The 27,097-nt window shown below is 37.0% G+C and overlaps 3 protein-coding genes across 4 annotated transcripts in view; 2 read left to right on the top strand and 1 right to left on the bottom strand.

Moving 5' to 3' along the window:
• Window positions 1-12,343, top strand: part of tmem91 (transmembrane protein 91) — a gene marked incomplete at its 5' end in the record, with an annotated part of 20,555 nt that extends 8,212 nt beyond the window's left edge. Inside the window, 2 exons of one of the 2 annotated variants that reach the window (XR_014209370.1) lie at window positions 1,944-2,808; window positions 11,585-12,343. Coding sequence is in view for 1 of the 2 variants with exons in the window: in XM_082182637.1 (XP_082038763.1) it covers window positions 1,944-2,099 (156 nt within the window). Of the gene's footprint in view, window positions 1-1,943; window positions 3,115-11,584 lie in introns of those variants that run through there. The other variant, XM_082182637.1, reaches the window with a different exon arrangement.
• Window positions 10,418-14,972, bottom strand: exosc5 (exosome component 5). Its single transcript, XM_082182638.1, has 6 exons — window positions 14,815-14,972; window positions 14,566-14,679; window positions 12,350-12,471; window positions 10,864-11,004; window positions 10,696-10,785; window positions 10,418-10,535 (listed from the first exon to the last, which is right to left on the bottom strand). Exons 1-6 carry the CDS (start codon window positions 14,942-14,944, stop codon window positions 10,440-10,442), a joined length of 693 nt encoding a protein of 230 aa, XP_082038764.1. The 5' UTR covers window positions 14,945-14,972; the 3' UTR covers window positions 10,418-10,439.
• Window positions 14,973-15,227: 255 nt separating this feature from the next.
• On the top strand, window positions 15,228-25,617 carry bckdha (branched chain keto acid dehydrogenase E1 subunit alpha). Its single transcript, XM_082182563.1, has 8 exons — window positions 15,228-15,384; window positions 16,376-16,552; window positions 17,859-17,945; window positions 18,054-18,162; window positions 19,258-19,419; window positions 20,559-20,765; window positions 20,856-20,997; window positions 24,580-25,617. The coding sequence occupies exons 1-8, from the start codon at window positions 15,271-15,273 to the stop codon at window positions 24,920-24,922; spliced, it is 1,341 nt and encodes a 446-aa protein (XP_082038689.1). The 5' UTR covers window positions 15,228-15,270; the 3' UTR covers window positions 24,923-25,617.
• The last annotated feature ends 1,480 nt before the right edge of the window (window positions 25,618-27,097 follow it).

Below are 27,097 nucleotides of genomic sequence, written 5' to 3'. Positions count from 1 at the left end.
TCTAATTGAAAGAGATATTGACACTGTTTTTCATGTTTAATACTGTAAAGATGCTTGCTGTTAAGCAGTCTATTGTATAAAGTGGTATGTAAATAAACATGACGTGACTGAATTGCAGAGCTTGTGCAAAGATCCACATCGCTACTATCAGATACTTTCTTAACTGCTGTTTTCTCATCACTGCCATTCTTATTGTGTGGTTGTTTTGTTATTGTGAGGAAAGTGCCCAGCAACATATTAACATATTCATCTAAATGTCGCTCTCAGCAGCGCGGGCGACGTCAGGATGTTTGCTAACAGTATATTATCGCTACTACATATTTCAAACTTCTTTTTGCCCCAAAGCGAAGAAGGAATGAAGACCTTCACCGTGAGTATATCAGAGCCTTTAGTTAGTTATAGTTATAGATGATTAGGCAGATCGATATAAAGATGCACTGACAGACAGACTTCTGTGTCTAAAGGGCAAATGGACTGAAAGTGGCAGAGATTAGCAGAAAGCTCAGGGCAAGTTCTCTTTTGGGAGTGAGTGTGGACATTATGGAATTACACCTGAGGGTTTAGGCAGGATTACACTGAGATTTGCAGGATTATGTCACCAGTGAATCAAAGTGGCACATGTAAGACTAAAACAAGTCAAGGCACTTGTGTTATTCAGCTTTCTCGTCTCATCCTCAGGCATTACTCAAACGGACCAATCACAGACCGTTTGCTGATCACATGATGTATATCACACACAAAAACCGAAAGCTCTAATCTGGAGTGCATTTCCCAAAAGCATCGTTTGCCAACCATGGTCGCAAGTTCCATCGTTATCAGCAGTTCAACGAGTCGGTGTTTCCCGAAACCATCGTTAGAAGCAGAGTTCATTTGCATGACATGTGGACTTAATAAATCCTTATCTTGAGCAAAATAGCTGACACTCAGTACAATCTATATCTATTATTTAGAATATTTACAAATGTCATTTACGTCTTTTAGTTTGTCAAGAGATTTAAAGCACCGTTTTTGTGCGAACATGCTCTAGTACAGAAGAACGAGCCTATGATTGAATCTAGAAATAAAGCAAAATAACTGAGAAAATGTAGAATTAGTCCTCAAATGTCATGTCTGTAATCTATAGCAAAACATCTAGCATTAATTCAATCTCAAACAGATTCATTAATTATAATGTATTATATACTGTACTAAACCTGTTTTTTTGTTGTTTTTTACATTTTTGATATTAATATTTCTGATTTTTTTTTTTTTTTTTTTTTGTTATTGTTATTTTTTGTATTATTAATTAATTAATTTTATTTGTATTAATTTATTTTTATTATTGAGTGTTTGTCTCCGTTGTTGTGGAAAATTCAATAAATAAATCATATATATAAAAAAAACAGATTCATTAAAAGAAGTTATTACTCCACCACATGCGTGACATCATTAACCAACGTGGTTGAATGACGAATTTGCGACAATATGGTTTCGGGAAACAGTCGTGACTCGCTAGTTGATCTCTTCAACAATGCATCGTACTACAGTAGTTAAGCAGCGAGTTACGTCATTGAAAACGCACCCCTGATTGATCATCTTTACGAAAGGTGTTTTTTGGGATTTGTAAACCACTTGATGCAACTTTTATTATTCTGTTCAAGCACCTTTTCTATGGAGGCGCCACTCCAGACGTTCAGCCCTCAAGACTGATCAATGATTTCATTCAGACTTTAATTAGCGTCATAATGAGAGACCTCTGGTGATTGATTTCCAATAGCGCACAGGGTGTTGTCTAAAATGAGGGGATCAAAGGTGAATGGAGAAGAGAAACGAATAAAAGAGAGGATAGTGTAATGACAGAAAACAGGCATGCATTTCAATCATACGGCAAACAACCTGGAGAGAGCAAAGGGACGTCCATCATTCATTATGATTAATTCTGCTGTTTATCTTCTCCACTCCAGACAAACAAAGCTTCAGCACAAGGAGATTTCCAAGGTGCCAGCGCAGCATCTCGACAGGCTCTGTGGCTCTCCGTCCTTTCCATCGTCTTCGGCATCATCACTTACATCTGTGCCATCGCTGCCCTGATCTCCTATCTGTCCGGGAAACCACCGTAAAGACTACAGCATCGGTATCCTCTCTCGAATCTTCCAGAAACACACCTCCCTGATTCCTCATCACACAAACCGCTGCTCTTTACACACTTGCATTCATCTACATCTGTAATAAGTACATGCGTTCAGCAGAGATGGCGCCTTTCTGCAACTTCACCGTGGTCGTATTAGAGTCTGAAGCTCATAGAACATGGAGATGATTCAGATCGTAACAGTGTTCATTAGATTAGGGGAAAAAAAATCAAGTCGCTACATTTGGAGAGAGGGTAGATTTAGCTGGAATCTTTGTATTTGGGTCGGGAAAAAATCTGAAAGAGAGACCTGCGCTCTGTCTTGACACTTGTGTGTACGTTGGCAGGGGAGGGAGGGAGGGACTGAGGCCTAAGGGTTTGTTAGAAAGGGAACTCGACAAGGACAGCACGGACTTGGCTGTGAAACGGCAGGACTTGCCCTCTGAGACACATGACTCGAGAAAACTGGGTCATTTTCTATCTGAGCTCTAAAGATGGTAACTGAACCACTCTCCAAACTGTGAAAACACCACAGTAAATGACTTTACAACTCAGCTGGAGATTTGTTAAGATTGAAAACAAGTTCAAGTTCAGACAGATTCTGCAAATATGAGGATGCAAAACAGGAATGCGCAGGCAAAAGTTCAAATGCGATGGGGTACAGTGACCCTGGATCACAAAACCAGTCATAAGTCGCACGGGTATATTTGTGGCAATAGCCAACAATACATTGTAAGGGTCAAAATTATGGATTTTTCTTTTATGCCAAAAATCATTAGGATATTAAGTAAAGATCATGTTCCGTGAAGATATTTTGTAAATTTCCTACCGTAAATATATAAAACATTTATTTTTGTGAGTGAATGCAGCACAATCGCCAACATAAATGGACAACTTTAAAGGAGATTTTCTCAATGTTTCGATTTTTTTGCACCCTCAGATTCCAGATTTTCATATACTGTCCTATCCTAACAAACCACACATCAATGGAAAGCTTATTTATTCAGCTTTCAGATGATGTATAAATCTCAATCTGAGATTTTTGTGGTCCAGGGTCACATATATACTGCAGATTCCACTGAGTAATGCTGTTATGAGAAGCTTCTCCTCCAGGACTCTATTCATAGCTTGATAAAAGACTCTCCATTTGTCCACCTACCAACAAAACTGTACGGAGACGCTTCATATGACTCAGCTAAACCATACCTGCAAACTCTGGACCAATGAAAAAGGTGATGAATCAGTAATTTCTAAACAATCATGTGTTTTCTATACAATTGGTCTGAACAAAAATTGCAGAATGGCTAAATGAAAATGCGAAGTCAGTCTCTGGCAGTGGGTAGCTCTTGTGGAAAAGCAGAAATACAGCGGTTATCCCTGTACGCACTTATAAACACCGCTGTGTTTACGCAGGTAGGACGAAAAGAAAATGACATTGAAACGTTTCTGAAGACTGTTCACGGTTGAACCTTCTCCTGTAGGAATAATCATAGCTTGATAAATGTAGACTCTCCATTTTTTTTTTTTTTTTTACCTAACAACACAACCAACCATATGGAGACATCTATGATTCAGCCAAGCCGTACCTGCAAACTCTGGGGCCGGTTTCACAAAGATAGACTTAGATAGTCAGATTTCAGATAGACATCAAAACCAGACTCTGACTATCTGAAGTAGGACTACACTGCAATGCATTCTGGGTAAAATAAGACACTTTTCAAAACAAAAAACATGGCGGATCGAGTAAGCGCATTTAACCGCTCAGTGCAGTTTACCCCAGTGGAAAATATGTGTTTGTTGGAGGAGTATAACAGTTACAAGGACATTTTACTTGGGAAAATTAGCTGAGAATGTAGTAACAAGAAGAAATGTTTAAATTATGAGCCATTTTCCCTTTTCTTTTGGCTGTCTGTAATGTAACTGATTGTTACTGCTGGTTGCCAAGGTAACAGAGTCTTAGACCTAAGTTAGCCTGGGGGTAAGGGGTCTAATTTTATTGGTCTAAATTAAGTCAGTCTTTATTTTTGTGAAACAGTCTAACTTGCACTAGACTAGTCTATGAGCAACTTTTAGACTTGTCTAACACTATAGACCGGTCTAAAATAGCTTTGTGAAACCGGCCCCTAGACAAACAAGGGAACAAATCAGGAAATAAGCAGTTCAAATCAGTTCATAAAATTCTCATAATACAATTGAACTACGTGTTGTTTTGGTTGCAAAGTTGTTTGAAACAACACTAATGTCTACGGTAACAACCGGTAACAACCTAAAACTGTGAAATTACCATAAAAGCAAAGTTTTAACAGTTATAATAAATAACGTCTTTATTATTTAGTTAAAATAATACAAGGTTTCTGATGAGTCAAAATTATAAGTGATATGTATTTTATACATAATTGGCCTGAACAAAAAATGCAGACTGGCTGTATGAAAATGCAAATTCAAATGGTTAAACTATTTGCGCTACGGACCAATGTGTTCATGATTACAATAATAAATTAAAGTAATATAATTTTTTTAAAAGCCAGTTCGTAAAATCAAGCAGCATAACCAGTGTTGGGTAAGTAGTTATGAATTACTAACTATTAGTTACATCTTCAACAGTGTAATTAGATTACTGTACTAATTAATCTCTCTAAAATGAATTGGATTACTAATTACTTTTTAAATCCCATATCAACCTCATCCAGATGAACAAAGTATTTAAAGTGAGAAGGTCACATTAAAAACGTACATTTTAACATTAGATGTTCAATTTTGATGTTAAATCCACTATTGTTTTATATACAGCATTTAATGCAATTACATCAGAAATAACTCATTAAATTACAGAACAATTAAGAGTAATCCATAACTTTACTAGGGAAAAGTAATTAAAATACAGTAATGAATTGCTAAGTAATGCATTAGCATTACAGATAGTTTTTGTACAGCTAAAGATAACTGTAGGTAACATTAAAATTACAAATGGCTCTTACATTAAAAATAAGGTGAATTAACATCACTGTAGTAAGTATTGTACGAAGGTTGGACAAAAAGAAAATGTCATCAAACGTTTAGTGAAGCCAGCCGGTTCCCGTCAGAGACGGTTTCATCCGAAGGCGACGAGTTTGCAGGTATGAAAACATCTATAAATGATTTATATTCATACTGAGCTGAGCATATAACATGTATGTTTTGTAGATGTGAACTAAAGGGTATTTGCCAGTCTCGGCAGTCATTAACTTGAAGCTGCATTCGTGCGATTGACGGCATGCACTTGAGGTCATGAAATCCATTTGGTTAAAAGGGGATTCTGGGATATTGGACGCTCAAAAACTGGAGTTGGTGACATTTCTGCATGGACACTCTTTATTTAGTTGTAGCACTCAACTAATACTTCAATCTCTTTTGTGGGTCTACATTTCACCTTGATAACCCTAAAGGCAAGTGATAAGCAGTGCCAAACGACACTTCGACTGAGAGTATAAAACACATTACATTTCTCATACTTTCAGATCCACCTGCATTCATACACAGTTAATGGCACTCCCATTTTCAGCAGGATATTTATGTTTGTAACCCTAGTTATTAATTTGACTGGTGAACTGTTAACATAATCCACACAATAGATCCATCTAGACTGATTTAGTATCAGTATACAAATGCACCCATAGATTCCCCAAACTTGACAATATATAAATGCCAGAAATAAAAGTCTGGGGTAAGAACGTGTTTCTTTGTTGTTGTACAAAATCAACCCCAAACTTTTGAACGGACGTGTACATCATAGAGAAAGTCGACATTTAAATGTCAAGTGTATGATAATGCAATCAGAAAACAACACTGTTAATGCCTGATACAGACTGTATGATTTCAGCAATCCTAGTATAAGATCATTACAAATCCCACTGTGCGACATGGATCTAATAAACTTGGGTACGACCAGAGATGGGCATAAATACATGGAAATGTATTTAAAATACAAATACAAAATACTGTGAATTTTTTTTTTTTAAATACAAAATACTGTGTGAAAAAAAAAAAATTAAATACAAATACAGTATTTTGAAAATACACAAAATACATGTGAAATTGGCCATCCAGCAGGGATAGGTCACAGTGAATGAAGAAACTATAGGCCTACTGACTTATCATTCCTAACCTCATCTCTGCCCTCTCTGTCTTTCTTTCTTTCTTTCTTTCTTTCTTTCTTTCTTTCTGTCTTTCTTTCTTTTTCTTTCTTTCTTTCTTTCTTTCTTTTTCTTTCTTTCTTTCTGGCAATTACAAATAAATACCCTGATAAAGAGGTTGACTGGCAAAAAGTATTTTATGTATTTTGAAAATACAAAAATACTCATCTTAAATGTATTTAAATACAAATTACATTTGATTTTTTCCAAAGGCTTTAAAATACAAAATAGTATTTTGTATTTCAAATACGTATTTTAAATACATGTATCTGAAATACTGCCCATCCCTGGGTACGACATGTATGTGGACTGTACGATGATGACACCTATTGAATCGTACGCTACGACGCTAGTTACTATAGAGGAATAAACCGTCATCATCATGGGCCAGTTGTTCAAAGGTAAGCTGATCGGATTCTGGTTATCGGATTGGATCAGATCTTGAAAATGGGTTGTTCAAAAGGGAAAGAAGGAATCTGAAATCAGATTAGATCACAGAATCCAATCCTAGTTTTAATCTGGATCAATCCTTCAGTTTGTGTTGTTCATAACTTGTCAGTAGGATTTGGATAACTTTGATCCCAAAAAAATCCAAAATCCCAACAGGGGGTAGGCTTTCAAGGTGGATTCCAGGAAGAAAATGTAGTAAAACTTTAAAATTGCTCAAAAATACAACATTTGTATCATGTAATATACACACACACTTGCTTTTGATTAGCTTAACTGTTAAAGTAATACATTAGAAGTAGACATTAGGCTACATATTAAGCCTTTCGGTAGCCTACTGTAAAAAAGAGATTTTGAGGCGCCATTAAATAATCCCCAAACAGCTGTAAAAATCAAACAAAAATATTATATTTAATTCAAAGTGTTTTATCACTGTTTCTAAACTATATTGGCACAATCATAAGAGATGAACCAGTCAAAAGATCTTTGCAAGCGAACACAAAGTTTTTTTGTTGAACGCTATACGAAACTTTTGAGAAAAAGAAAAAAATGAGAACGCAAAAGCATCAATTTTTTTTTTTTTTCTATCTCATATTTTTGTCCCTTTGGGGGTTCCGTAGAGCACCAGTAATCCAGATTTGGTAATCGGAAAAAGTTTACATCCAGATCAGGGTGATCCAAATCAATTTTGCTTTGAAAAACCGGCACAAAAGTAAGATGGATTACCTGATCCTGGATAGCAAAACATGGGATTTCCAAATCCAGATCATTCTGATCCAGATTCAACTTTTTGAACAACTGGCCCCATGAGCTAATGGTGAACAAATAGAGCAAGAAGAATCGCGTTGGCAATTGTGCTTTTTAACGTGCGCTGAAACAAAGTGAACGTGGACGAATCATGGCTGGGAGAAAAGAGGCCATCTTGGCTTTTCAATCTTGCAAATGCAGCTTGAGGAGAGTAGTTTTTCCATTTAATGTAATGTTGCATTTGTATTGACTAGGCTTGTATGACGTATGCCAAAGCGTTTAGGAGCCACGACGGCAGAAATCGCCATGATTGGTCATCTTTCATCTGGGACAGTCCAAAACCGTACAATGTGTACCAGGCATTAAAGATTGAAATGTGTCCTGCTCCAAAAGATTAAAGCCACAAAACAGCAGTCAGCATAAACTGCGCTGGCAGGTGCCCTTCACGCTCCCCGCACTCAGAAATTAGGTCATATCATGGTAGGAAAGGATGTACTACTTTCACAACAAGCTGTCCCGTCGAGCGGAGGAGAGGAGCGACGGCACAGCCCCTCCGGTCACTTATCAGTAACCCACACCAGAGACATCATCTGAAGGCATTCTTCTACTCCTCCTCTACATTCATCTCGTGTATATGTGTGTATGTACCTGTAATGAACAAATAAATGCACTTGATTGAAAATTTAATTTGGATTTGCCTTTTGGAAATGTTTGTGATTGCACTGTTGTTGTGGAAAGTGCCTACGTGTTTTAATGACACTCATTACAATACACATCTCTGGAGAAACTAAACGAAACATCAAACACAGCTGCGGTGAACAGCAATTAATGATAATGCATATTAATATAGTGTGTAATAATGTTCTCACTGACCCAGCTTACAGACTCTAATGAAAGCCTCTATCACTTTGTCGTTTGTGAAAGCTATTGTTCCCAAGGCTTAAATTGATATTTTAAGTTCAAACGTGTTTTTGAGATACACAATAAAAGCAGCATTATGGTCTATTTTACTTAATATGGTTTGTTTAAGACATCCAGCTATTTAGTAGCTATTTCAGGACAGCTGGGAAGCAATTTGGCTATTTACAGTGCACCTCTTAATAGTTTTATATTATAATTAGCTGTGCATAAAAACCCTGTTTTTCATTATGGCACCAAAGAGAGATTATGCAAATGAATATGGTATGAGCTAGAAAATACACAAGCTTGAAATGATAAAAATAGCATCTTGGAGTCAACAAACTGATGTGTAAAGCTTTATGGGTGAAAGCGTGTAGGCTGGGTCATAACACGCTCTTATATTACGCATATGCAATGATAACGGAGTCAGAAAATCATCCAGTTTTAGTACAATATAATTCACTGTATAAAAATTCATATATATATATATATATACAGTACAGGCCAAAAGTTTGGAAACATTACTATTTTTAATGTTTTTGAAAGAAGTTTCTTCTGCTCATCAAGCCTGCATTTATTTGATCAAAAAACTGGAAAAAAACTGTAATATTGTGATATATTATTACAATTTAAAATAATTGGTTTTCAATTTATTATACTTTAAATTATAATTTATTTCTGTGATGCAAAGCTGAATTTTCAGGATCATTACTCCAGTCTATCACATGATCCTTTAGAAATCATTCTAATATGATGATTCATTATCAAAGTTGGAAACAGTTCTGCTGCTTAATATTTTTTCATAACCTGTGATACTTTAAGATACTTTGATGAATAAAAAAATAAATAAAAAAAACAAAAAAAAGAAATCTTTTGTAACAACAATATACACGACTGGTCAGTAATTTGGAGTCAGTAATTTTTTTTCTTTCTTTTTTTGAAATAAAGCAATACTTTTATTCAGCAAGGATGTGTTAAATTGATAAAAAGTGACAGTAAAGAAGATTTATATTATTAGAAAATATTTTTTTATTTTGAATAAATGCAGTTCTTTTTAACCTTTTATTCATCAAATATATTAGTCAGCAGAACTGTGTCCAACACTCATAATAAATCAGAATATTAGAATGATGTCTAAAGGATCATGTGATAGACTGGAGTAATGATCCTGAAAATTCAGCTTTGCATCACAGAAATAAATGATAATTTAAAGTAAAATAAATTGAAAACCAATTATTTTAAATTGTAATAATATATCACAATGTTACATTTTTTTCTGTTTTTTTTTTTATCAAATAAATGCAGGCTTGATGAGCAGAAGAAACTTCTTTCAAAAACATTAAAAATAGTAATGTGTCCAAACTTTTGGCCTGTACTGTATATATACATACATACTTACATACAGTGATGTTTGAAAGTTTGTGAACCCCTTGCAGAATCTGTGAAAATGTGAATCATTTTAATAGGGGTCATACAAAATGCATGTTATTTTTTATTTAGTACTGTCCTGAATAAGATATTTTACATCAAAGATGTTTACATATAGTCCACAAGACAAAAAAAATAGCTGAATTTATAAAAAAATGACCCCATTCAAAAGTTTGTGCCCTTGTTTTTTTGTTGTTGTTTTGTGATGGTTGTTCTTGTTTGTCCTGAGCAATTAAACTGACCAGCGTTCTTCCTTTTTGAATATGAAGATCAAGGTAATAAAAGATGATTTGTCTTCTGGGAAACATGCAAGTATCTTCTGAAGGGCAGGACTAAATAAAAAATGTGTAAACAAAATAAGAAACATCTGGACATCTTTATCCTGTTCAAAAGTTTTGTTGAACACAAAAATATATATTTTGAAGAATGTTGGGAACCAGACATTAAATGTTTGATTACCAATATTCTTCCAAATATCTTTCCTTAGATATTATAATAAGCCTCTTCTCATTCACTAATGTTTAGTCGACTATTAGGGGGAAGCCTTATGCACAGAACAGTTTATTATATCATATCTAGTGAAAATAAGTGAAGAAATGACAATGCAAACTCAAAGTAAAAATCCTAACAATCACGTTTTATTGTATTTTTGAATATCGCCGTTTGACAGAGTCCCTATAAAACTGGAAGATTTGTTGAGAAGCCTTCTGACTGACTGCGATGCACTGCTGCAGCTGTGTAGGAAGAAAACACATTTATATCATTGCCTTGCAGAAAATTCGAGCAGGTTATGAAACACACACACACACACACACACACACACACACACACACACACACACACACACACACAGAGCAATGAATCACATGCTAGAAGCGCTGTATCCGAGCTCACCTCGTGGACTGAAAAAGAGCCTGAAGTTGATGACATCAAAACACTGCGCTCAACGCTATCAATAGCAAATGTTAACAACGCTCGACTTTCCTGGAAAAGAAAACATACAGAGACACGGATCAGGAGCTTAGCTTGTGCTGTATGGTTTGAGTCGGAAGTGCAGCGTACCTTCTCCTGCTGAGCCGAGGGGTCTGTGATTATCTGGCCCTCTTCGCTAATAGCGCAGGTCACGCCACAGAACAGGAGGCTCATGGGAAGCCCTGCGTCCATCAGAGCCATACAGGCAGCGTTCAGGCAGCACGACAGCAGCTGACGCTTAGATAAGGAATGACATTAATGTACACCACTGCTCAAAAGCCTGAGGATGCAAAGAGTTTTTTGATAAAAAATACAGAATATATTTTGAAATGTAATTTGTTCCTGTGATCAAAGCTGAATTTTCAGCATCATTACTCCAGTCTTCAGTGTCACATGATCCTTCAGAAATCAGTCTAATATGATGATTTGATGCTCAAGAAACATTTCTGATTATTATAAATGTTGAAAACTTTTTTTATACTTTTTTTCAGGATTCTTTGATGAATAGAAAGTTCAAAAGAACAACAACAACATCTTTTGTGACATTATAAATGTCTTTGCTATCACATTTCATGAATTTAATGCATCTTTACTGAATAAAAGTATTAATTTCTTTAAAACTAAATCCTACTGACCCCCAGAGGCAGCTTTTAACAAACTATAACATGTTCAACACTCTTGAATTAATTAATGAAATGACCAGTAAGCATTAAAAACAAACGGCTCTCTACAACAGTAACTAATAATGGTCATATATGACCCTGTACCACAAAACCAGTCACGAGTCGCACAGGTATATTTGTGGCAATAGCCAACAATACATTGTATGGGTCAAAATTATCGATTTTTCTTTTATGCCAAAAATCATTAGGATATTAAGTAAAGATCATGATCCATGAAGATATTTTGTAAATTTCCTACCGTAAATATATAAAACATTTATTTTTGTGAGTGAATGCAGCACAATCGTGAACATAAATGGACAACTTTAAAGGTGATTTTCTCTATGTTTTGATGTTTTTGCACCCTCAGATTCCAGATTTTCAAATAGTTGTATCTCGACCAAATATTGATATATATCCTATCATAACAAACCACACATCAATGGAAAGCTAATTTATTCAGTTTTCAGGTGATGTATAAATCTCAATTTCCAAAAATTTACCCATGTGACTGGTTTTGTGGTCCAGGGTCACATATAATATTAAAGGTGCAGTATGTAATATTGACAGCTAGCGGTTGACCTGAGTCCTGCAGTCCAAATTAAAAGTAATTGGCTGCATCCGAAATCACATAGGCTACTACCCTACTAGACTATATAGTAGGTGAAAAACAGTATGTGACAAAAGAAGTATGTCCGAATTCACAGTACTCTGCAAAAAGTACTCAGATGACCTACCAAAACAAAAACAGACAAACATTTCAAAGTACAATAACTGCTTTAGCATTGTTTTTTCAGAGGACTTCGCATGTTTCCTACATCTATCCAAACATATTATGGTATTTCTATGCTTTAGTACAGTCTACATTTTAATCTAACATGTATTAGAGCTAGTTTTGCTGGTGTTCAGGATACAGAGCCATCATCGTGGACGACCTGCAGGATGACGGTGAGAGAAGAGCGAGGATGAAGCGTCAACAGAAGAGCCGCCTCGCAGGTCTCGCGCACACACTGCTCTCGCGCACGCTCTCGGACACCTAAAGAAACACAACATGAGGAGATGTGATGGAGAAACTCAGACCGACACCTAAAGAAACACAACATGAGGAGATGTGATGGAGAAACTCAGACTGTATCAGACCGACACCTAACAGAACACAACATGAGGAGATGTGATGGAGAAACTCAGTCTGACACCTAACAGAACACAACATGAGGAGATGTGATGGAAAAACTCAGTCTGTATCAGACTGACATCTAACAGAACACAACATGAGGAGATGTGATGGAGAAACTCAGTCTGTATCAGACCGACACCTAACAGAACACAACATGAGGAGATGTGATGGAAAAACTCAGACTGTATCAGACTGACACCTAACAGAACACAACATGAGGAGATGTGATGGAGAAACTCAGACTGTATCAGACTGACATCTAACAGAACACAACATGAGGAGATGTGATGGAGAAACTCAGACTGTATCAGACCGACACCTAACAGAACACAACATGAGGAGATGTGATGGAGAAACTCAGACTGTATCAGACCGACACCTAACAGAACACAACATGAGGAGATGTGATGGAGAAACTCAGTCTGTATCAGACCGACACCTAACAGAACACAACATGAGGAGATGTGATGGAGAAACTCAGTCTGTATCAGACTGACACCTAACAGAACACAACATGAGGAGATGTGATGGAGAAACTCAGACTGTATCAGACCGACACCTAACGGTGAGGACAGGCAGTGCAGGCGTCTGGACAGAAGGGGTGTGTGAATAATGTCATTACTGAAATTAAAGCCATTTATCATTAAACACTAACATTAACATGATTGTAAGTAATGCAATTAAAGTCTAAACGATTATTAAATTTCCAAAAATGTTTGGAAATTTGTTGGCAAAACCTTTATAAATAATGTTTTCCATAAGAAAGTAATTTTTAAAGTTTGCATAGTTTTTTAATAGCTATTGTGTGACGTATAGATGAGGGAAATGGCTTCTTGAATAAGAAACAAAATGTCCCCCATTAGATATAATAATTGATGTGTTTGGATATTATCCTGAGTTCCTACCATTATATCATTTTGGAATGGCTGCACTTATTGTCTGATATGGAATAAAATTTGGAAACTACATCATACATTTTTAATAACAAATACAAACAAAGTATTTGACACACACACAAACATGCTCTCTCTCTCTCTCACACTCAGACGTATACACATACACTCTCTCTCTCTCACACACACAAATATACACTCTCCCTCTCTCTCACACACTCACACAAATATACACTCTCCCTCTCTCTCACACAAATATACACTCTCCCTCTCTCTCACACAAATATACACTCTCCCTCTCTCTCACACAAATATACACTCTCCCTCTCTCTCACACACTCACACAAATATACACTCTCCCTCTCTCTCTCTCACACACACACAAATATACACTCTCCCTCTCTCTCTCTCACACACACAAATATACACTCTCCCTCTCTCTCACACACTCACACAAATATACACTCTCCCTCTCTCTCTCTCTCACACACACACAAATAAACACTCTCCCTCTCTCTCACACAAATATACACTCTCCCTCTCTCTCACACACAAATATACACTCTCCCTCTCTCTCTCTCACACACACAAATATACACTCTCCCTCACACACACACAAATATACACTCTCCCTCTCTCTCTCTCACACACACAAATATACACTCTCCCTCTCTCTCACACACTCACACAAATATACACTCTCCCTCTCTCTCTCACACACACACAAATATACACTCTCCCTCTCTCTCACACAAATATACACTCTCCCTCTCTCTCTCTCTCTCTCACACACACACTCACACAAATATACACTCTCCCTCTCTCACACACACACACACACACACACACACACACACACACACACACACACACACACACTCACAACACACACACACACACACACACACACACACACACACACACACACACACACACTCACAACACACACACACACACACACACACTCACAACACACACACACACACACACACACACACGTTTATATATTCACATCAGTGAAACTATACTGACACACAATATTTGAAGTGAAGTGACATACTTGGAAGCCCCATTTTGGGCTGGATGAGAACCTCTACAGTGGCGCGATCATAGATTTCCTTGCTGACTTTAACCTCAGCTGGTCCATAAACTCCAGCCAGGATACTAGTATCCCCTGAAAATACATTTACAAACCCAAAACAATACAGATATGAATGAATCAAACCGACTGCTGGACATTCTTTGGCTTGACAGGCAACCAGTCGCTCTGAATAAAGAAACAAATCAGTTACAAAACTGAGGTAAATACCTTGAACAAAAGTAGAAGAGCCGTCGGGTCTGGATAACAAACTCTGCTCACTTCCATATTCCCTTAAAACTGAGCAACCTTGATCTAACTCCATCATGGTCCTCACGCACAATCCGCTCGTCGCACTCATATACACATCATTGTTTTGCGCGCACCGTGATGACGACATGGCGCACGTTCGCCATCTAGTGGTAAAAGTATTGTAATGACCACGATGCATTGTCAGCAACTAGACCGGATTAATCTAAATGTTTCTGCAACTTATTTTTTAGTTTTAATCAGGAATTTATTCTCAATTAAATTTATCATGCAAATGAATGGATACAATCTCAGATATAAACGTTAAAAATGTTTGAATGTGTGTATTGCATGACATTGTCCAGCAGGGGGCGCGCCGAATGGGATTCTCATTAGAGGAGTGAAAGGAGGACTCGACGTCACACACTTGACGCAAAGATGGCGGCCGTCAGGAGTGTTAAGAAATTATACGGCATTGGACTTCATGCAATCCGTCAAAATACAGCATTAAGGGCAACAACGCTTCTCCAGAAAAGGTCATTCCGCGTCGGTGTAAGTTTAAAGTGTATGAATGTTGCAGATACTCATCGAACGGACTTTTCTCAACAACAGAAGTTGCCCAACAGATGTATGAACCCTGTGTAGCTGCGCGAGCCTCAAAACAGTACGCGTTATTTGGATTGTATATCACAACAAAGCACCTTAATATAAAGATACAGAATATAAATAACTTTGGGCTTAATTTTTTTTTAAGTCTTAGAATAATGTTAATGCGAATGTATAGGTATTCCTCAGCTGACCTAGAACCCAAAGATAATTACGTTCGACTCGTCTGATCATGTAATAGTCATCTAGTTATTATTTAAATTTTTTAAAATCTTATAACTATTGGTCAGATCTGTGTGTGTTGTTGTGGGTAATGGACTGTTTAACCTTCACAAGGCTGTAGATTTACACTGAGAGCCGATTGGCTGGTTGAGGGGTGTGTGTGTGTGTGTGTGTGTGTGTGTGTGTGTGTGTGTGTGTGTGTGTGTGTGTGTGTGTGTGTAGGAAAACACAAAGCTAACCCAGCAGCCATGTTTCCAAGTACTTTAATTAAAATTTTATTGGCATGATTGTATTTACATACAATATTGCTAAAGCATTATACAGAACAAATGACAAGAAAAAAGAAATATACAACATTACAATAACAACAATAAAATTATTTTAAAATCAAATTACATTTTTAATCTTATTCTGTATTTATTTACTTATTATTTACTTATTTGTTTATATATTTTAGAGCTTATGAACTGTATTTTCTCTCTTTAAGTTTTTAAAGCTGTATCAAAATCAAAAGACGACCCCGATCACCTTTAAACCAAAACAAAGGGAAAATAAAAGATCTTATCACTAGGTCGTAACTGCCTGTTAAAAGCCCAGTGAGCTGAGAATTTCGCAGCAGTTTTTGTCCGATTGTTAAAATATGTGATCAGATCTCATCATAACGCATAGCCGCTCTGATACCTGAGTGTTTTCCTCCCTGATTGTCTGTCTTCAGCGAGCTCTTGGCCAGCAGACGTTTGACTCTTCAGCGGAGAAGCCTCAGTTTCCCGGAGCCTCGGCAGAGTTTATAGATCATCTGGAGTTTATCCAGCCCAATGTGATCTCAGGAATCCCTGTCTATAGAGTGATGGACAGACAGGGCCAGATCATCAATCCATCAGAGGATCCTCAGGTGTGCACTCTTATTCTGTTCAATGCCCAGTACACATTGTGTGATTTTGGGCTGTCTAGTAGTGGGAAGTTTGGATCATTTCACTAACTCGGATCTTTGAATCTCGTTCATCCAAATGAACGAATCTTTTTCCGAGTCATTTCGTTCATTTCAGCAGAATGTATGTAAAATGTTACATGTTAGCCAAATTCCCCAAACACATCAAATGTTGATCGCATTTAGAATAAGAAAAACATTGCAATGCAAGGAAAAGGCCAAGTTATGAGAAACAGAAACGATTAATTAATTGATCTTGGTCTTCAGGCTATGCAGTGTGTTAGTTTACCTCTCCTCCCGAAGCCGTTCGTTCATCCCGTGACATCCTCATAAACTGAGCTATGCAGTCGGTAGTACCAGATACAGAATTGATTAGTTCACGTTTCGAGTCTATCGACTTCGGGTTCGAGTCATTCGTTCATCATGTGACATCCACATAAGGTACCGGACACAGAATTGATTAGTTCATCTTGTGAGTCTTCGGGTTCGAGTCATTCGTTCATCTCGTGACAGAAGAATGAAGAATCAGACACGAAGACTCGAGAGGTGAACTAATAATTTCTCTTTCCGGTACCGACAGCATAGCCTCTATGGGACTGACAGGTAGAACGAAAGACTCGGACCCGAACCCGAAGACTCGAGAGGTGAACTAATCATGTCTGTTTCCAGTACAGAACCTATTGGATGTTGCGCATGCGTGGTCAACACGAAATGAACGAATCACTCTCTGAGACAACTCGGTAGTCCCGACTCTGAGTCATATTAAAGATTCGTTCAAAATGAACGAATCGTTCATGACCGACCCATCACTAGGGCTGTCCCAGATCACAGAAAAAAATTTAAATGGCGTATTGATCAAAGCGACATGGCGCTAAAACTTAAAACTACTTTCCTCAAGCTCCATTTGCAAGATTGAAAAGCCAAGTTGGCCTCTTTTCCCTCGCCATGATCACATCCATATTCTCCTCTTTCACTTTTCACACATAAAAACCACAATTACCAATGTGATTCTTCTTGCTCTATTTGTTCACCACTAGCTCATGCTGATGACGGGTTATTCTTCTATAATAACTAGCGTCGTAGCCTACGATTCAATAGGTGTCATCATCATACAGTCTACATACATGTCGTACCCAAGTTTATTAGATCCATGTCGTACAGTGGGATTTGTAAGGATCTAATAGGATTGCTGAAATCACACTGGCATAATGTGTGGAAATGAATAAATATTAATATTAATAAATACATAACAGCATTACTTGTGTTTCAGCTTCCAAAAGAGACGGTTTTGAATTTCTATCAGAAGATGACATTACTCAACACAATGGATCGTATTCTTTACGAGTCTCAGAGACAGGTGAGCGACGCAGTGGATTTCAGTGTCATACCGACTCCATCAGAAAATTAAGTTTAATGACATCTGAAAGTTTATAGTGCTTAAATTTGGTACGCATTTGTGTTGAAGGGCCGTATCTCATTCTACATGACCAATTACGGGGAGGAGGGCACACATATTGGAAGCGCTGCAGCTCTTGACCCTGCGGATCTGGTCTTCGGACAATACAGAGAAGCTGGTGAGAATGTTTACAAGCTGGAGATACAGTAGTGACTCTCCCAGTTTTCTCATTAATAAGTCTTGCACTTATTTAAAAAGTATTGTTATTATTATGAGTTATGTAATCAGCTTTACTTTTTTCAAGTTACAAGTACAAGTAATGCATTACTAAACAACATATCTGACAACATATCAAATAAGTAGTGCAAGTTACCTTTTCTCATTATTGACTGACAGCTCTCCTGTCCGCATGTTGAGGGAATCAGGAGTGAGTGCAGAGGCGCTGTGTGAACATGATGCTTATTATAGATGTAGACAAAACGTGAACATGTATTGCTTGTCGTTAAAGTAGTGCATATTTGACCTATATGAATAATCATTTAAAGCATATTGTGTGTTTTATACACAGTGAAAATAGCCTGTATTTGAGATAAATTAACAGAATTGTCAGCAAGCTAAACTTATCTAGATGGTTGTTGTCAATTAATATAATTTTCTACTTTAATAAGATTTCCCCGATAAATAGGCAAGAATAATCCTGGTGTCATGATTCCTGTTTTTCTCGACAACAAAACTCTTGAATACGACGAGCTGGTGATCACGACTTAAGGAGTTTTCCATAGCACGTGAAGACGGCATAATCTCACTTTATTAACCAATGATGTCTATGCTGAAGTAAGAGTGTTAAACTTTCTTATTGTTCCACAATCCAGAACAGCTGAAAGGTTAGTCTCAGTGGCGTCCTCTAGGTAGCATCTCCTTCAGTCTGAGGCATATCTCACTTCTGGTGTGAAAGGGCCTTTACATTTGCCATAAATATAACTTTTTTTGTTATTGAAAACAAACAAGCAAGCCCAGCCCAGATGAGAAACAGTAACGCAAAAGTGACAACGCATTACTTTCCACAAAAAGTAACTAAGTAAAGTTACTTTTTTACGGAGTGACACAATATTGTGATGCATTACTTTTAAAAGTAACTTTATACATACATTTATAAAATACATTTTGTATTAATATTTGACTTAACATAATATTTATTTATTATATTTTACACAATTTGACTATGTAGTAATATTTTATTCAGTTGAATTGTATTTTTTCTGAATTTCTGTAGGTGTACTGATGTACAGAGGCTTCCCTCTGGATATGTTTATGGCACAGTGCTACGCAAACGCAGATGACCTTGGCAAGGGCCGACAAATGCCAGTTCACTATGGCTCCAAAGACCTTAATTTTGTCACCATCTCCTCACCACTTGCAACTCAGATCCCCCAAGGTAAGGAGTGAGCATGTCTGTTACGCAGAACATCAAGAGTATTTATATACACTATTGTTCAAAAGATTGGGGTCTGATTTTTATGTTTTTGAAAGATGTCTCTTATGTCAGTGCTTGTCAACTGGTTTGGCTGTGAGACCCACAGTTTCCCATGGTCATTAAAGACCGACCCAAAGTTTTAAGAGTTTTAACCAAGCTAATAAAAAAAAAAGGTTGACACGCAGAAATGTACCATCCCACTTAACGTCACATACACATAAATTGTAAGAATATCACTAACACTGATGAATGTACAATATAAGTTAGTCTTATTAAATAGCAGTCTCAAACTAGTTTTTGTAAATACAATGAAGTTGGTATGAGCCACCACTATATATTTTATAGAAAACGGCACAAAGTGAAAATAAAGTGGCATTTTGGGATACACAATACTAACATGAACTATTAATAAAACATGGTCACTGATCCTGATGAACGGATAGAACATGCTAATCCCTCCCAGCCAACACACGACGTACCCGTTAAGTAACAATGACGTAATTTAATTTGCTCTTTATATATAGTGAAGTGATCTACAGCGCGCACCTCCATATTGAGCACAATACAATACCTGACAGGACAGGAAAGTTCATTATCCTGAGGTGAGAGGCTTTTTATTTTGTAACCAGTTATGAAAATAACGTTAAAATAATGACACTGACATATAGCCTGACAACATCTCATCTGACAGCAGATACTAAAACATGTTTACTTGTTTACTCTTTACTGACAGTAAACTGCGTTTGACAGAAGAGTCAACAGCTTCATGCACATCTTTCAAAATAAAAGTCTCACATCTGAAAAATATATAGAATTACGTTTGTTGTTGTTTCTTTGACTACGCACTCCGCGAACCACTCATGACCCACCGGTTGAGAAACACTGTCAAACAATAAAGCCAGTAATAAATTATTACAATTGAACTGTTTTCTATTTTAATAAACAATAGTTAATATGTAATTTTAGCAGCCATTACTCTTTACTGTCCTCTTATTTTTGCTCAATTAAGCTCAAATAATACATCTTTGCTGATTAAAAGTATTAATTTCTTTGAACTGAATTTAAATCTGAATAAGAGCTTTGATCTGTGTCTGTATCAGCGGCCGGGGCGGCGTACGCAGTGAAGCGGGAGAACACAAACCGTGTGGTGATCTGTTACTTCGGAGAGGGGGCGGCCAGTGAGGGAGACGCACATGCTGGATTTAATTTCTCCACCACTCTTGAGTGTCCTCTCATATTCTTCTGCCGTAATAACGGTTATGCTATCTCCACCCCGACCAATGAGCAGTATAGAGGCGATGGTATTGGTAAGTAACTGTGTTCGCCACAGACTCCCATGTGAATCTCTGCATTTCATTGGCCTACATTTTTTTCTTTTTCTCAATTTTCGTCCAAAGCTGCTCGAGGTCCAGGTTATGGACTGATGTCGATCCGTGTCGATGGAAATGATGTTTTTGCAGTGTACAACGCCACGAAGGAGGCGCGACGCAGAGCGGTGGCTGAAAACCAGCCCTTCCTCATTGAAGCCATGACTTACAGGTAGAGTTAATCTACATGAATCAGCTGAATATCAGGAACAGGATTTTCTATTAGCTATAAACAGCCTATGTGGCACAGTGTAGACCTGCAGGAGAATATGTCGGTGCCATTAGGGGTTGGGCCTATTTTTATTGTATGTAGAGTGGCAAACTCAGCAGAAAACACTATGAGATGCACTGTAAACCTATTTGTCAACACAACATTTTGCAATGTAGGCTTTTATGAAGCAGCATAAAATATGTAGGAGAGAACTAGCCTATTGCTTGGGGGAAAACGTGTGTCAGGTTCGATGCAAGTTTCTTACAACAGCTTTTTCGAGATATATATTTTTTTATATCCATATTGCACAGCCCTAATTAATAGTACTGTACTATTGTTATAATGTTCATCTTCTTGCCAGGATGATTGTTTGGTACAGTGTAAGAGCACAAGTCAAGTGTGATACGAGAGACAAGAGAGACAGATCCCAGGGTGAGCTGTCTGTTATCAGGGATTTTTCTGCATTGGAAATATGTTGCCGGCCGCCAAAGATTTGATCATTTAATGTGATGAAACTGCCGTTCTGCATTACCATTACCCACTGATAGCGGACTGCTTTAAAACGCTCCCATGGGTGTTTGTGTGAAGAGCTTCAAAGGCCAATCAGAAGTGTTTAAGGTAGTCAGAATCCGCTAAAAACAGCAACGTTTTTGTTCAGCGCAAGTTCTGCACGCTTGCAAATCCTTTTAGTAAGTAAGCCCGTATATCGGTCCAATGGGCGGTCTCCAATTATACGGGTGAAGGTTTTTGCGAAGTAATTTGATTAAATGAAATAAAAAAAATTATATGTATTACCTCGTTATTTCATCTGACTCCATAAATGAAAAGGTTTTAATGATCAGGGATGCAAACACATGTATGGTCAAAAAAGAGAGAGGTTATCGAATCCCTCGCCCCGCGGCAACTATCCAGATACTTACATAATTGTTATGAATTTAATCCTTTGTAAGTTATCATTTTGCAGTGTAAGATTACAGTTAACACCTTTAAATATTACATAAATGTATTATGTATTTTTATTAAACTTAGTGAGTGTATAAATCAGCAGCAAAAAGTAATTCTTGAGAAAATCTGCTCAGTAATTTTATAAAATCTAAACATGTTAATAAAAACAAATTACTATTAGTACTTTTATAAAATTCAATCAGGCAATCATACATTTCACAATTTTATATTTATATATGAATGTCAAGAATTCAGAAGTGTATATATTTATGTAGCCTACACTACACTACACAGAAATAATATACAATTTAATGATGGTTATTTTAAATGTATTGTGCAGGCTAGGCTAGGTATAAAAAATATAGGCTTTTAATAATCTTTCAGTGCGCAAAACCATGATAATATGAAACGCTTCAAAACAGAGCGCACGTATGCGCATCGCGGGTGCAGAATGATGTGCTCAAAGCAACATGGAGTCACAGTGTGCAGCGCTGCACAAGTGCACATTTAAAAGTTCACATTATAATGTGAATATATCATATTGGAGAGAGTTTTACCGTGCATCCTGCTGTAACCGGACGAGGCGCCCGCGCTGTTTGAATACTGAATGGAGAATGATTGACGGCCGCAGAGGAGGGAAAACGAGTTTCTGTAAACTTTAATTTAATGATGTAAATAGACTTCTGTCCCTCACATTAAGCTATGGAATGGCTTCAGATGACTTTGTGAAATTATAATCAGACGCTCTCAGACCCAAGTCACCCAAACTGACGTGAAAAAAGCGGGAGGCGCCGAAAAGCGCGCTGTTTACATCCCTGAATGATATCTTTGCATCATTAAATGTGAGTGAGTGTTTGACCATTCTTTTTAACTCTTTACTGAAAATAATGTCAGTGTCGATTAGAATAAAATCAAATGTTTACAATTTATTACGTCAGATAAATGTATCATGCCAATTACATAATCAGTTCAAAGATAATCAGTACAAAACATCAACTGCTCTGGAATAAAGAGAAAAGATGCAAACCTGACATTAGAAAGTACATGATGCTGAGAGTCTCGGCCACTCTCAGCTTTACAAGTTCTCAGTTACAGAATCGCCCTGAGCCTCTTGTTGCACTTCATTATAAAGACAGAAACTTCTTTTCACATGGAAACATTTGCTAACAATGGGATTTTGCATTCAGAGTTTGCACCTTTTGAGAGCAGGAGGCCATTTGCCTGGAAGACCCAACCTCCTTTGTGTGCAAGTTATCTCTAAACTTTTAAAAACTTTATTACCCTTTTGTTTTACTCCTTTGGGAAAGAGACCTTTGTACCAGTCGCACTGAGACATTTCAAATGATACCAAACATGTGTAATACTGTATGATAATTATTCACATTTAACCATATAGATTCTTGGGTGAATTTTGGTGATCTCAGCATGGGAGAGAAGGAATGGGGGAAGAGGGAAAGAGATGTAGATTAGGATGAATCTGAGGTGAGACTTGCAGAGATAGTGCAGTGAGTTCAAATGTTAATTTCCTTTGTTCTCTCAGAGAGTTGCCCTCTCTTCCAGTTCTTCCAGTTTCTCCAGTCTTACAAGTATAACAAAGTCCTTGGTTATATGTGTCTTCCTACATGGTTGTTTCAGAAATTAAAAGCTACACACTCCATCAGTTAGGGTTAGAAGAACTGTTGCCAAACATATAACATGCTAGAAACATAATAATCACTGCAATATTAATCCAATCATAGACTCTTAAGCATTTGTCTATTTAAATCCAAACAGTGACCTTTTTCTGGCCGGCCAGTTTATTACATAAGGCAAGTTTATTTATTTAGCTCATTTCATACACTATGGCAGGGTTCCTCAAACTCTGTCCTGGAGGGCCACTGTCCTGCACAGTTTAGCTCCAACCCTGATCAAACACACCCGAGCAAGCTAATCAATGTCTTCAGGATCACTAGAAACTCACAGCTAGGTGTGTTTGATCAGGGTTGGAGCTAAACTGTGCAGGACAGCGGCCCTCAAGGACCGAGTTTGAGAAACCCTGCACTATGGCAATTCAAAGTGCTTTACATAGAAAGGAATAAAAATAACCACAAAATAAAAGCAGGGAAAATTAAAAGAGTTATTCAAAATGCTTTACATAGAAAGAAATTAAAATAATCTCACTGTGGCAATTCAAAGTGCTGTAAAATAAAAGCAAGGGAAATTAAAACGAATAAAAGGAATTAAAATAGATAAATGAAATGAATTAGAGTAGTAAAAAGATGATACATAGAATAAACTTCTCATCTGGCAAAACACCGGTGTATCTTATTTTGCATAAAGTTTTACTGTGGTGTTTATTCGATGCGCCTAAGAATTCCATTGGACGTCTCCGATGGACCTGATTTTTCCCTAAAATTGGACAGGAGGAGCTCTAGGACTGACTCACAGGGTAACCTCGGGTTCACTGCCCCATCAGCCCAAACCCCAAATAAAAACACCCCTTACAACTCACAATATGAGTTGTGAGTTGTGGTTTTACTGCACATATTATCTTTCGTTTTTTACTGAAATATCAGTGCATCCCTAGTGTTGTGAAATGATTTCCTCTTCCCGCTGCAGGATCGGTCATCACAGCACCAGTGACGACAGTTCTGCGTACCGCTCAGTGGACGAGGTGAACTACTGGGACAAGCAGGACCACCCCATCTCTCGCCTGCGACACTACATGACGGCCCGCGGCTGGTGGGACGAGGACGAGGAGCGTGCCTGGAGGAAGCAGTCCCGTAAGCTCGTCATGGTGGCCTTCGAGAAAGCCGAGAAACGTCTGAAGCCCCACCCCGACCTGATGTTCACTGACGTCTACGATGAGATGACTCCTCAAATAGTCAGGCAGAAAGACGCCATGTGGCGGCACGTCCAGCAGTATAAAGAGCATTACCCACTCGATCTCTATGAGAAATAGGCCATGGGCCGTGGACACGACTGGAAAAAGTCTTGCACATATCAGATTGTTTGAATTCTCTCTTTTTTCCCCCCGTTTCTTCATTTTCATGTTGCATTAAATCCTGAAAGATGTATTGTTATCCTCCATATTTGCCACTAGAGGCCTCCGTTCTGTCATTTTGTGCCTTGGAAAATGCTGTAAAAGGAGGAGTGGAAACCGGTTGAAGATCTTCTACACTGGCCTAATGTAGCAAGTGTTTCTAATCCAGTATCATTATATTGGCATAGTGTTAACAATCCAGTCACTGAGAATCTTGAGTAAATCCTGTGATATAAGAACATCACTAAGGGGTTCTTCATTCAGTATCTTTGGAATATGGGTTTCTAAATCACTGTAAACGACCATCATTGATTTCTAATTCTTCCATAAACAACACTAATACTCACTGAAAGTGATTGTAACACGAGCTTTTGAAATGTTTATTTTTGTGTGCATCATTACCTTTAGACTTTCCACTCCAAACTGAGCCATTAGTACGTATATATACAACCTCTTTAGCTGTGATTTTTAATTAACTTAAACTTTCTGTGTGAGACTCACTCAACGGTTACATGATATGATGACAACATGATGATGTGTTTGAGATGTATTCTGATTAACTTTAGGGGATTGTAAATTGTATTTTAAACAATAAAGATGCTCATAAAATGTAATTGCTCATGTAATGAAGTTATTACTGTATATTGCCTTGTGTTATGGTCGTAACCCCCATCTTATGGAGACCACAGTGGGCTTTAAATATGTAATAACTGGTGGTGATTGGAGTGTTATGCAGATTAATAATGTTCAGGGTGTTGTGGAGACACATTATTGATGAGGGCTGAGTGAACCGTTAACTTAAATGCTGAGGATGGCAAAGCAAACGAAGACAATGAAGTGACTTTTTTATTTATTTATTTTTTTAAGTAATTTGTATTTCTATATATTTATATACACTACCGTTCAAAAGTTTGGGGTCAGTAAATTTTTTTTAATGTTTTTAAGAGAAGTATCTTCTGCTCACCAAGGCTGCATTTATTTGATAAAAACAACAATATAAAAAAAACAGTAATATTGTGAAATATTATGACAATTTAAAATGACTGTTTTCTATTTTAATATATTTTAAACTAATTTATTCCTGTGATCAAAGCTGAATTTTCAGCATCATTACTCCAGTCTTCAGTGTCACATGATCCCTCAGAAATCATTCTAATATGATGATTTGATGCTCAAGAAACATTAATTATTATTATCAGTGTTGAAAACAGTTATTTAAATTTTTTCAAAATTCTTTGATGAATAGAAAGTTCAAAAGAACAGCATTTATTTAAAATAGAATATTTTCTAACATTATAAATGTCTTTACTGTAACTTTTGATCAGTTTAACTCATCCTTGATGAATAAAAGTATTGATTTATTTGATTTCTTTCCCCCCAAAATAAAATTAAAATTCTTACTGACCCCAAACTTTTGAACGGTAGTGTTCAATGTTACAAAAGCTTTAGATTTCAGATAAATGCTGTTCTTTTCAACTTTCTATTCATCATAGCATCATGAAAAAAAAAATGCAAATAACTGTTTTCAACATTGATAATAATCATAAATGTTTCTTGAGCATCAAATCATCATATCAGCTTTGATCACAGGAATAAATTACAGTTTAAAATATATTAAAATAGAATTTTAAATTGTCATAATATTTCACAATATTATTTTTTTTTTTATCAAATAAATGCAGCCTTGGTGAGCAGAAGATACTTCTTTTAAAAACATAAAAAATCTTACTGACCCCAAACTTTTGGCCTGTACTGTATATATATATATATCTATGGGTGAGATGACAGGGACATGTTTTGAGAGACTCATGAGAATCTCACTGGCGCTACAAAGGAACCCTGTGACTTAATCTTACAATATTGTATCTTTGTACCTCGGACTCGTAGGGAAAATCATATCATGAATCATATTACCAGAAATTATTCTGTTAAGCTGAAGCTGTTTGTATGTTACACTCAGCATGATATAAAGCTCTCAAAGCAATTACACAATCACACAAAGGTCAAGACTGCCAGAGCCCATTTTTAGGCAATTTGCTCATAGTGGTTCTTGTGAGCTCCCTCCATTTATCACTCCAGTAATCACTGACCTTT

Source organism: Leuciscus leuciscus (assembly GCF_965113295.1).
Source record: "Leuciscus leuciscus genome assembly, chromosome: 10".
NCBI classification, from domain to species: Eukaryota; Metazoa; Chordata; class Actinopteri; order Cypriniformes; family Leuciscidae; genus Leuciscus; species Leuciscus leuciscus.
This window is presented reverse-complemented; position numbering and strand designations above follow the sequence as displayed.